Source organism: Aquarana catesbeiana, linkage group LG02 (genome assembly GCF_042186555.1).
Source record: "Aquarana catesbeiana isolate 2022-GZ linkage group LG02, ASM4218655v1, whole genome shotgun sequence".
NCBI lineage: Eukaryota > Metazoa > Chordata > Amphibia > Anura > Ranidae > Aquarana > Aquarana catesbeiana.
In genome coordinates, this window is record NC_133325.1 from 681,856,758 (window position 1) to 681,869,187 (window position 12,430).

Here is a 12,430-nt window from a genome sequence, read left to right on the forward strand (position 1 = left end):
CTGATGTTTAGTGGCAGAATAATCAAGCAGCAGAGGAAGCACAGAGCCACAGAAAACAAAGTGGCAAGATGTATGCCACGGACATTCCTCTTCAGCAAGAACAGTGAGCTGCATAGTAGTGACATTGGAAAATCTCCCTCCAAATTTTATGAGACTAGCAGTCAGAGACAGCAAATCTTTACTTTTTGAGATCAGGTCCATTTTCAGAGTCGATCTGCCTTTTCCATGCTCATTCAATTTAGTTCCAAAAGCTCTCTTATACTTGTTTATGACAGATGTGGTTTGCTTCAGTTCCTGCTTTCATGTGGAAGTTTTGTTAACACACTAACGGTAGGCAGAGATGGATGGGCAGCAAAATTCATCTTAGTGTGGTTGTTAGGGAAGAACTGTAATTCTTCACTTTCAACTTCTTTTAAAGATGCTGATATTTATTTTGGGTTCCTTTGTAGCTAGAGAAAGTGTTGAATGCAGCTCCCTAATCCCACTGAATATTTTGAAATCCACAGTTTAAGGCCTCTTTCTTCTTGTACCACATTGTTATTTTTAACCTTCAGGTATTTGATAGTATCGGTCATATTCTCATTGAGTTGTATATATTGAAGTCTTTTCAACAAAGGACTGTGTGAGGATATAATCCCTTAAGATGTTCAGACTAGCAATGCTTTAGCAGGCGCATAAAAGCGAAAAAGAGCAGTACAAATTGCTCTCAGGACCAAAGGCAGCCAAGCAAAACCCAGCAGTGGGATTATGGGATATATCTTAGAAACTTTATCTGTGTACAGTGAAAACTAAAAAAAAATCGTCCCTAGTATGAAAAGAGTAGTTGAAATTTTGTAGCTCATTATGCTGCATAACAAAGCATTTCTATCATTGTTAAATAATGCTATAGGCTACTCCCAGAATGTCTCCAAACTTTTCAGCAGACAAGTGTTTTTATGAACCCTTTAGTGCTCTGCAAAGAGCAAAGGAACCAATCAAATTCTTTGCACTGTTGTCAGAACAGTTAAGATGATTTCTAATTTAATTGCTACTGTAGGTGTTTATGCACTTTTCATATCCTCATTGCTGTTTGCCTTGGTTCAATAAGCTTTTTGTGTTTCGTCTCTCCAACTGTTTTTTTTTTTTTTTTTTTTTTTTTTAATTCCCCAATTGTCTTTGTTACAGCATATGAGATATAGGCACTTTCTCCTACAAGAACAGGATACTCATCAAACAGCCCTTGTACTGAACTGGCCAGTTTTTGTGTTTTCTCCAGGCAGAGAGATGTATCGCCATAGAACCTGGGTGAGGGAAGGCTCTGTTTCTCTGGCTTTCTGCCATTAAGGCTGGTGCCTTAATGGCAGTTCCTTCCAGCAGTGGCAGTCGCAACAAAATCGCACTGCATTTATGGGACATTGAAAATGAATGGCATCCATACACACATTTGCCATTATTGCGGTGTGATTTGGAATCGCAGACAGAATTACAGCGATTCTGGCCGTGATCTAAAAACGCCAGATGTGAACAGGGCCTAATGGTGGTTGGTTACCTTCATGATTTTATGCACATTTGTACCACTAGATTTCCCTCAGAGATCAAGGGTGCATTTGGATACCTATTCCAGGGGAATTTTTAAGCATGCCCTTATGTTTGTATTAGGCAAACACCCTACCGCTTAGTTTTTTCAGTGTCAGTAGTTGCATAGTAGCTAGGGGGTATCAGAGGTGCCATGATAAAACAATTTTGTTGGGTATAAGCTATTGGATGGAGGAGAACATGGGTCCTTAGATAATGTATGTTTCAGGGCACTGGGCTTTGTCGCATTCATGTACAAGGTTGTAGGTGGTAGAAGTCACTGAACATATGTTTCTGCAGCAGGGCCTTCTTTTGTGCTTCTATTTAATATAGGGTGTGTGTGTTTGTTTTTTTTTTTTTTCCTACGAAAGTACATTAACTTTTTAATAACAAGTAGTTTTTTCATAGTTCAGACCTAGTCTATCCATGTACTGTACGTTCTGTTGTGGCTAATCCTTTTCAGCTTGCATTCCAGTTATCACGTACAGCAGGGGTACTCAACCCCCGGCATGCACAGCCTCTTTTGCCGACACTCAACTCCCTCCCTATCAGCAGAGCAGTGCAGGGAAGTGTCAGTGAGCCGCTAATGTATTCCAGTGTCAGAATTCCCCACACCGCACCTGCACTGAGGGGAAGGCACTGTGCCCCCACACATTGTAAAAGATAGGAAACATTGTTTGGTTCTCTAACTTTGCTGTAGGAAGAGCTTAGGTGCAGCTTTGCTGGGGGGGAGATGACTCACCTGGTTGCCTCTACCAGTCTCAGAATGGATTTCACTGTGATTGAGAAAACCACAATCAGGTGACAGTTTGTGGAATTACTGTTAAGCTTCTGGGAAATTTGTTGACATTATTCCTGCACCTTTTGCGTCATTTACTACTGAGCCCCTGCACTCTGTGTCCCTTTAAGCCATAGCCAATATTCAGCACAATGAAAATCACACCCAACCACTTTTTTTCAGCTGTGGGGGCCCAACTTATGATCCTGCACACAGGCCCACTGCTTTCAGGAAATGCCCCTGACCTGAGCTCATCATTGTACATCCATTCCATATGCTTGTATGTGACATCACATACAAGCGCGTGGGCTGGATGGGAATGGTGGATCAGCAGGATGAGTGTGCCAGGACAGGTAGATGTGTCTCATCTCTGCTTCATTTCACCACTTTGAATATCACACATATCATGATGAGAAGAGGGTACAGCGGTGGAGCAGATGAGCAGAAGGGTACAGCAGTGGGGCAGATGTGGAGGGAGGTACAGTGGTGGAAGAGATGACAAGGGGGTTCAGCAGCGGGACTGATGAGCAGGGGGGTACACATGGTGCAGATGAGCAGGGGGGTTCAGTGTTGGGCCAGATGAGCAGGGGGATTCAGTGTTGGGGCAGAAAAGCAGGGGGGTAGAGCAATGGGGCAGATGTAAAAGGAGGTGTATTGGTAGGGCAGATAAACGGGGTTACAGAGGTGGGGCAGGAGAGCAGAGGGGTACAGAGGTGGGGCAGGAGAGCAGAGGGGTACAGAGGTGGGGCAGGAGAGCAGAGGGGTACAGAGGTGGGGCAGGAGAGCAGAGGGGTACAGAGGTGGGGCAGGAGAGCAGAGGGGTACAGAGGTGGGGCAGATGTGCAGGAGGTACATTGGTGGGGCAGAGGAGAAGGCGGGTTACAGTGGTGCAACAGATGGGATCAGTGTTCGGACAGATGAGAAGGTGGTTCAGTAGTGAGACAGAAGAGCATGGGGATACGGCGGTGGAGCAAATGTTCAGGGAGGTACAGTGGTGTGGCAGATGAGAAAAGGGGTACATTGATGGGGCAGATGAGCAGGGGGGTTACAGTGGTGGGACAGAAGAGCAAGGGGGTACACTGGTGGGGCAGATGAGCAGGGGGGTTCAGTGTTGGGCCAGATGAGAAGGGGGTGACAGTGGTGGGATAGCTGAGCAGAGGGTTACAGCAGTTGAGCAGGGGGTACAGAGGTGGGGCAGATGTGCAGAGGAGAATGGAGGTACATTGGTGAAACACATGAGCAGGGGGAACAGAGGTGGGGCAGATGTGCAGGAGGTACAGTCGTGGGGCAGATGAGAAAGGGGGTTACAGTGGTGGGCAGATGAGCAGATAAGTTCAGTGTTAGGACAGATGAGAAGATGGTTCAGTGGTGGGGCAGATGTGCATGGAGGTACAGTGGTGGGGCAGATGAGAAAGAGGGAACATTGGTGGGGCAGATGAGCAGGGGGTTACAGTGGTGAGACAGAACAGTGTGGTACAGTGGTGGGGCAGATAAGCAGGGGGTTACAGTGGTGGGGCAGATGAGCGAGGGGTTACAGTGGTGGGGCAGATGAGCTGGGGGTTACAGTGGTGGGGCAGATGAGCGGGGGGTTACAGTGGTGGGGCAGATGAGCGGGGGGGGGGGGCAGAGTGGTGGGGCAGATGAGCGGGGGGGGGCAGTGATCTGAGGTATGGAGTAATTGGGGCTGATCTGAGGCGTGAGAGTGCAGGATGTTAATTTCTCACTACTGAAGTAGTTTACAGCATTTATTTTATAAAAAACCTTTTTGTAAATTGTGAGTGTGAAGTTGAAATTTTTTTTTTCTTGTCATAAAAACGGCGCGCTCAATTTCTTTGAAAAGATTTTTCGGCACACTGTGCTCAAAAGGTTGCCTACCCCTGATGTACAGGGTTCTTCAATTGCCACGTTAAGTTGGTCACACAAGCTTTAGAGACGTTCCTTTATCCTTAGTTGACCAAGTCCTCACTAGGGTTTGTTCTTTTATTATTGATAGTCCTCTAACTTTGGGCTCTTATTTTCTGATATGACTTAGTTTTTTTTTCCTGCAGTTAGATATTCTGCCTTGGTTTTCTCTCTGTTGCGAATTTTAATATAACGAGGTCCACCATATCTATATTTAGGTTCAGTTGTTGGAGAGGTCACCAGGCTTTTTTTATTTTCCTTCCATAGTCTGGTAAGTTCTCCCTAATCATCTCATATGCTGTCCTGGAAGCCGATTGGGGAAAACACTATTTCCAATAGTCTTTATTATTTTTTTTTCTGTATGTACTTTATTTGTTCAGGTTTTGTCCTTTTTGGTTCTTATTTAAAACTGACCAGCAAAGGACTGCCTCTTAAAGTCTGTTTTAGTGATGTTTCCTGTGGGAGGAGGTGCCTAGATCTCATATGCTGTCCTGGAAGACTATTGGAAATAGAGTTACTAAAATTGACCTGTGCTACCAGAATCGTTAGTTGTTTTCCATTGTATAAACAATTTTTTTTGCATATATATTTTTCCATATCAGAAAAACACGTGCAGACAAACAAGGTCTCCTACACCTGAAGGTATCATTTCAATACTGGAACCATTGCATTTGTTTTGGAACAAAATTTTCTCTGTAGTGAAAGTAGTCATTCATGTGTTTGGAACAATCTTTTATAAGAAATTGAATTACTGGCCACAACAAGTACACATTTACCTTTTTGTCGTTTTGGTATTCTAAGGTGGCTTTACCTGTGGTATCTACACAATATGTATTTTTAAATGGCTGGTGAGAGCTTACAAATTATATATGTGTTTTATTTTGCAGAAGATAAAGAAATCTGGACAGAAATCAAGTAAATATTTACTTGCGTCTCCCAAGCAAATAAAAGTTTCAAAGAAAGAAATCCGTACTCCTGGAAGTAATAAAAAATCTTTAACGCCCAGAACTCCCAGATGTCGCAGGCTGGTAGAAGAAGCCAGTCCAAACATGAGAGTGACACCCAAGTCCACCAGGAGGATTTCCCCTTGTAGCAGAAGATCAAGCAACTCCCAGTGGAGAAACTTCACTAATTTGATTGGAAATGAAGGTCTTCTCCTGAGGAGGTCTGTACGAGCTGCTTCCCTGAAGAGCCCATATTCTTCCCCTGCAACTCTTAACAGAAGGTTTGTGGCAAACTAAATGTTAACTGATTATGTAATAAAATGTTTTTTTACACCTGTAGATGGAATACCACTTCTAAATGTTCCCACTTTTTCTGGACCATTGGCAATAAGATATCAGAGCTCACACCTAGTGTTTTGAGTTACTGACCAACCTGGAAAGGGGTGCAAAGAGTTGGAATTTATTTCCCTCATTCTGCAGGTTGTTCAACTTATTTTTTTATTTTTGATGGTGTAAAAACTTGAGGGGGAGGACGCAATTAACCATGTGTAAGTTTTGTCATATGATGGAGCTTAAGAGTTAATTTCACCTCCCCGTGTGACATTGTTTGAGCCTGATGGTTGGCCACTTTGGTTCAAGCACTGGGAGGGAGACGCATGCTCCTCCTATACCCAGAAGGACCAGATCTGCACCAAATGTGCAAAGGAGTGGTGGGGAGTGTAGTAATAGAGATTATTGGGAGGGGGCTCTTCTTGCAAGAAAGCATGTCGGCTCTTTTTGAAGAGGAGCACCAGTCTCGCCAGTCAACTTAAATCAGCAGCTACAAATACTGTAACTGCTGACTTAATATAAGGACATTTATCTTTCCAGGGATCCAGCATTTTCCTCATCCGAGCTGATATTTTAATCAGCCTTGGGTCCTGGCGTAGGCATCTTGCGTAAGGGAAATGGACAGTGGAGCCTTGCAGCTTCACAGCCGGTCTCCCACTGTGCATGCTTGCACTGCCTAGCACTTTGTGAATGGTCCCGCAGTCTTATGGGAGCTGTGATGTCCCAGAAGGATGCGGGGGAAGGTGAACTTCTGCTCAGATCGCTGCAGCAATCTGACCAGGAGCAGTTACCTGTCAAAGCCAGGTACCCGCTCCCACCACCCTCCCCACAAAGTGCCAATAATTTAAAGAAGGAGGGAGGATGCAAAGAAGTGAAACTTCTCCTGTTGGGCAAAGTTTATACTTTAAAGCAGAGTTAAATTCATCAGTGTAAGCAGAACTATACTTACCTTAGTTCCAAGAAGTCCCTTGTTGGCATCTCCCACCCCGGTTTCCTTTGGGTGCCGATCTTAGGCCATCTTGGTTTGCTTGTGCGGGATGACGCTGCTCCCTTGCATGTGCAGAAGGGCAGTCTTCCCCGCAATGTGCAGCAATGTAAGCTGAGAGCTGCAATGTACAGCTCAGCATACATTCTAAAGAGGATTGCAAACAGGCAAATAAGTGTATTTTATTGTGGAAGAGGCATTGCATGCCTTTTCCACAATAAAGAGCCACTAATGGTACCTACTTTTGGATTGTTTATACAACTGAGGCTTTTAAACATTTATTTTGAAGGATTGTGAAAACTTTGTCTAAGAATAAAAAATAAACATGTTCTACAAATGTACTGTATACCATTTTTTTATTAAAAGATCTGTCCCCAGAAGCAGAATACAATATCTTTGAATGTGTATGTCTTTTGATTTGTCATGCTGTGTGTATTGCTTAGGTTTATGCAAATTACTTGATTGCTTGAAACAAAGTCTGCTCTAACTTTACTAGCTGCAAGATAGACCGTGGTTAGACATGATTTCACTGGCATTAAAGCATCCCTCATGGTGACCACTGGAGTAAAAATATGCTTTAAATGTATGATGCAAATAGTAGTATTCGATCAATGTTGCATATGGTTAGACCCAATGGAAGTTTTAGCCATTTAATTCTTACTGCTAGTTTTAGTGAAATCTCTTGTTTAAATAACTTTTTTTTTTTCTCTTTATTTCCTGTAACATGAGTTTTTTTAAATGTTCTTTGCAGACAATTTGACAAAGACCTGGAAACTGTCTCGGCAGGAATCCGGCAGCTAAAACGTCTCTCCAGGGTGTTTGATGATGCCATCTTGAAGGAAGAAAGGTAAAGTGGATTTATTTCTCTGATTCGTTCCCCCTGGGTCTGCCGCTGCCTGAAGCACAGATATGATATCAGGATGGTATTATCTAGGACTGTGTGAGGCATCCACTTAAGCTGACACCTGCTTTAACCTCCTGAATCTCCAGCGAGAATAGTTTGTCTGGCTTCTGCTAGCCCACTTTAGAGGGCAACTTATGCTAAAGATGAGCTGGTAGAAAAAGAGATGAGCTGGTAGAAAAAATCTCCGTGTGGAGAGACTTTTGGAGTGTAACAATTTTTTTTTTTTTTTTTCTATTTTAGATAAAGCAGGAGGGGGTTAAAACCTAAAATGTGCGTGTGTTTGTGGGTGTTTTTTCTTTCTTTTTTTACCTGTGTCTCATTAGGAAAATTTCCCTTCGCTTCCTGTCCTTTGACTCAACAGGAAGTGAGGATAACATTTCAACGTGAAGGAAATTCTCTCTTAGACAGTTGTCACAGGAAACAATGTCTCCATTGAAAAATTTTTTCTCTCTTCCTGTTCTGGTGGGCAGCTCAAAATTGGATTTGGATTTACCCTCCTGTTCATTAAATTGGTGATCAGGACAGCTAGAATTTATGAATCTCTCTTAAACGAGGATACAGACTGCAATAAAAGCCTGACATGGGTTATAGCCCCTCACCATTTTTATCAAATTTTAAAAAGAAAAATATATGTTTTTTTTGCCTTTTTAGTTATACTTTAACGTTCAATACTAAATATATTTCTTTCAATTGTGGGAACAGGAAGTCTTAAACATTCCAATTTTACTGACGCCTACAGGATACTTGCAAACAAACTTGGCAAGGATAAACCCTCCCACTTCGAGCATGCCTCAGTTTTTGCTAGTGTCTTAGGAGGGTTGAAGTCTTATTAAAAGCTCTGTTAAAACTAGTTTTATTTCTAGCACCCTTTGCATTAATGTTTTTCTTTTTTCTTTTGAAGACACAGCCCAGCATTATTCTTGTATAGTGCCACCTTCAGGAGTAGGACACTAGGCTGGAAAAAAAAATCAGTGTGCCGCCTATGGGCAGTCCTAATGAAGGCTAACCCCTCTTCCACCCACCTGCTATAGGCATCTCAGTTTTTATCCTCTGTCGAGGAGTAAGGACCTAAGCTCCCTGCTTGGAATTTTAGTACCCCTTCTAGACCTATCAAACTGAGCTGGGGAACAGGCTGGATAATATAGATACAGTAGTCGCCCAAGTTCGGCCTACAAGTGCATGCAGACCATTAGCTACGCGCTGTGTCAGCTGGAACAGCCTGGTGTTGACAATGGGCAGCCTGTGAGTGTTCCTCGTGGGGGGGTGCATATGGCCGCTTGGCTTTGGGCTAGGTGGTCAGTGTGTCTTCCCCAGGAAGGCAGCTCCCAGGCTTTGACTCTGAGGCGTCCTGTTCCGGGGAAGGTACCCCTATCCCCAGGATATGGTAAGCTGGATGCCCCCTCCTCTGTACCTTCTGGGGTGGTTTGGATGGTTGTTAGGTACTTAGTGGCAGATGTGAGAGGCAGGAACCCTTCTTCTGTATGAGCAGAGCTGTGGTGGGCGCACACTGCCCTATGATGTCACGCCCAGCGCCCACCCCTTGATGACCAGTATTTATATTGGGGGGGGGGGGGACAGGTGGCATTTTGTCCATGGGCATTTACCCTTCCTATGACATCCTTTCACAATGTTTTCTGAGCTGGGGGCAGAGGTGTGATTGTTCAGTGCTCTTCCCTTGCTTGGGCAGAAGTACGATGGGAGGACACCATTTGATAACGTCACGCTTGGTGTCTACCCAGTCCTACAGCATGGTTTAACCTTACGGGCAGTGATGGGTATCTCTGGTTGGGTAGGTTCTGGCACTGCTGCCATTTCCTGGGTATGGTGAGTCAGTGGCCTTGAATCGTCATGTTTTATGTCTGCTTCTTAGTGTCCTCGGCCAGTTTCTGTGCATGATCCCTTGGGTGTCTGAGGGTGAAGGTGGCTGGAAGTTCCTTCTGGGGAGATATAGGGGTTTGTTTTCCCCTTCGCACCTTTGCAGAGCCTGAGTGTTTAGCTCAATTGTATGTGGCCCCTACTTATTGCTATTGGAGCTATTTGCTGCTATTGCATAGGTACTAGTCCACGTTTTTAGCCTCCATACTGTTTCTACCTTGGTAGCTATGGGTATGTTGCCTGGCTTCCTGTTGCAGCGGCATCTGCCATGCCTTTTGTTTTCCGGCAGCCTTGTTCTATTGTCTGCCTTTTAGTATGTGTTGTTTTTTTCTTTTTGTTTTTCTATGGAGTCGCAGGAGGCTGCCTATGACCCGTGCATTTGTGCAGTGTTCTGCTGTGCGCTGCTCTGCTACTTTCGTTTTTATATAGGGGTCTCATGGCTGAGATCTCTGCACCCTGTGCTGTTTATTCCTATTCACACTTGCTGCTACCTAGTATACTCATTTGAGAGTCTGCAGGTCTCTGGTTGAGCAGAACCATACTCTTCTTTCATCTGCAGTTGCCATGGTGCTGGACATGTGTTTGGTTATGACACCAGCCATTTGGTGGCTTTGTAGTTCGGCTGAGGTCATCTTTCATGGCATGCCTTGAATATAACTGTTTTGTGACAGTTGCTGTGTCATGTTCTCTGGCTCAATGTTGGTTAGCAGCCCAACCTTCATGAATGCCCTGTCGAAGTTACTTGTTTGAGGGGATAGGTTGTTTTTTTCAGTGCTACCCAGGATGACTCCATCCCTGGTATCTCTCTGGTGGTGGAAGCACCTTTCCTCTCACAATTGCAGCTGTCAGCCCAAGTCCTCTGGGCATGCAAGAATCTTACTCGTCTATCAATGTGCTGGAACTATGGGTGATCAGGTTTTATCTGTCTTATTGGACAGAGCATAATTTAGGGCGACCAGTCCAGATCCGGTCAGACAATGCCACGACATTGGCCTATGTCAATCAGCAAGTCACAACACAGTTTGGCAGCAGCATTTGAGGTCTCTTACCTCCATCGGTGGGCGGATATTCTCATCTCTGCTCCTCTGTTACATTCTGGGCGTGGGAAACTGGCTGACAAATTTTCTCAACAGTCACATTTTGGACCAGCGAGAGTGGTGTCCTTAACCTGGTGATATTCCATTGGAATTTGCCCTCAATGGGGCACCCAAGAGATGATTTTCCTAGTGTCTCATCTCAACAGAAGGGTATCCTATTTCTTGCTGAGGATGAAGGATCCTTGGGCAGATGCGACCGATGCTCTGGTAGTGCCATGGGACCATTTCTGACTCATTGATGCCTTCCAGCCTTTTAAGCTTCTTCCATGACTACTGTGAAGCATAATGGCCACAGGAATTCTGGTCATTCTCATGGCTCCAGATTGGCCTTATAGTCCTGTACACAGCTGTGATGCGCTTGGTCACAGAAGCTCCCTGGCGTCTTCCCCTTTGAGAGGGTCACCTGTCCCTAGGGCCGACTTTCTTCCCTGCTTTCCCACCTCCGGCTTGTTGCCCTGAGTCCTGCAAGCCAGACTCTTGGGCACGGGGTTGTTGGCAGCAATTAATCCTACTTTAAGTCGTGATTTCCCCTACCATTCCACCTGGAAGGCTTCCTTTGCATAGTTCTAGTACACACACACACACACACACACACACACACACACACACACACACACACACACACACACACACACACATTTTTTTGGTGAGTTGAATTTTGGCCTAATCTAACGGGGCATTGATCAGGATCTTCCTTGAGCATGCATTCCTTGCCTCGTGCCATCTTTCCGGGGTATGCCATATAGCTCCTCCCAGTGCATTTCTTCGATGACGCGGTAACACTTTAACTTGGTTCTGTCAGCCTTCGGGGACCTTCTTTTGTACACATTGGGGCCACTTTTTGCTGTCACTTATACACGTCATTGCTGGCGCTGGTCCACGTTAGGTTGGTGCTTTTCGTCCTCTTCTTGGGTTGGCATATTCAGCTGTTCCAGCCTATGACATTGGGTCAGGCTCTCCCCTTTTTCCTGTTGCAGCGTACTCCACTAGGGTGAATTCAGTGCCTTGGGCTTCAGAATCCAACCTTGGTGTCTCTTGGCATCCTCGTATGTGAGTTTTCGCCGCTCATTTTTGTAGGCAGCAGCTTGAGTTTTCTGTTCCACCTTCCTAGGGGTTTTCTGTTGGGTTTTTCGCAACCCTCAATGGTCACACCTTTGGGGCGTTCCTATGGCCAAAAATAATTCCAGGCTGTCCCCTTCAATGAGCATAAGACCCCTTTCACACTGGGGCACTTTGCAGGCGCTACAGCACTAAAAATAGCGCCTGCAAAGCGCCCTGAAAGAGCCGCTGCTGTCTCTCCAATGTAAAAGCCCTGAGGGCTTTCACACTGGAGCGCTGCGCTGCGCTGGCAGGACGCAGTCCTGCTAGCAGCATCTTTGGATCGGTGTATACACCAATCCTGCCCGTTGAAATCCATGGGGCAGTGCGGCTATACCGCCGGCATAGCGCTGCTGCAGCAGCACTTTGCAGTGGTTTTAACCCTTTCTCGGCCGCTAACGGCGGGGGGAGGTAAAAGTGCCCCGCTAGTGGCCGAATAGTGACACGAAATTGGCGGTAAAGCGCTGCTAAAAATAGCGGCACTTTACCGCCGATGCTCCCACCGCCCCAGTGTGAAAGGGGCCAAGCAGAGAACTGATTTTTTTTTTTTTTTTTTTTTTTTTTTTTTTCTACTCTGTAAAATCCCTTTCTTTGAATTCATTGAAGGACACCGCTCCCGCCCCGCTCATGTTTTTGTTTTGGGACTGCTTTGTAATGGAGATGCTATAGCAGGTGGGGGGGATTTAGCCTCCAGTAAGGACTGCCCATAGGCAGTGCTCTGTGAATAATGTTTGGCTGTGTACTTCAATGAACTCAGAGAAAGGGATTTTATGAGGAGTAGAGAAATTCTGTTTTACATTCAACCACGACTCGTCTCTACATAGCTGATAGAGCTTTGTCTATTAAATATATTTTACAATTAAAACAGAAGACCATCAACATATATCTTCTTAAAGGGATGTTCTTTATGTAAGGCCTCATGCAAGGCCACCTATAACTGGCCATTGCAGCAAGCATTATTGG

General features: G+C 45.0%; 1 protein-coding gene across 2 annotated transcripts in view; it reads left to right on the forward strand.

Annotated features, from left to right (window-relative positions):
* The window catches only part of PIMREG (PICALM interacting mitotic regulator), a 39,374-nt gene that overhangs the window by 21,204 nt on the left and 5,740 nt on the right, over positions 1-12,430 (forward strand). For both annotated transcript variants that reach the window (XM_073616739.1, XM_073616740.1), the window contains exons 3-4: positions 5,122-5,459; positions 7,245-7,340. In XM_073616739.1, coding sequence (XP_073472840.1) covers positions 5,122-5,459; positions 7,245-7,340 — 434 coding nt within the window. The remainder of the gene's footprint in view (positions 1-5,121; positions 5,460-7,244; positions 7,341-12,430) is intronic.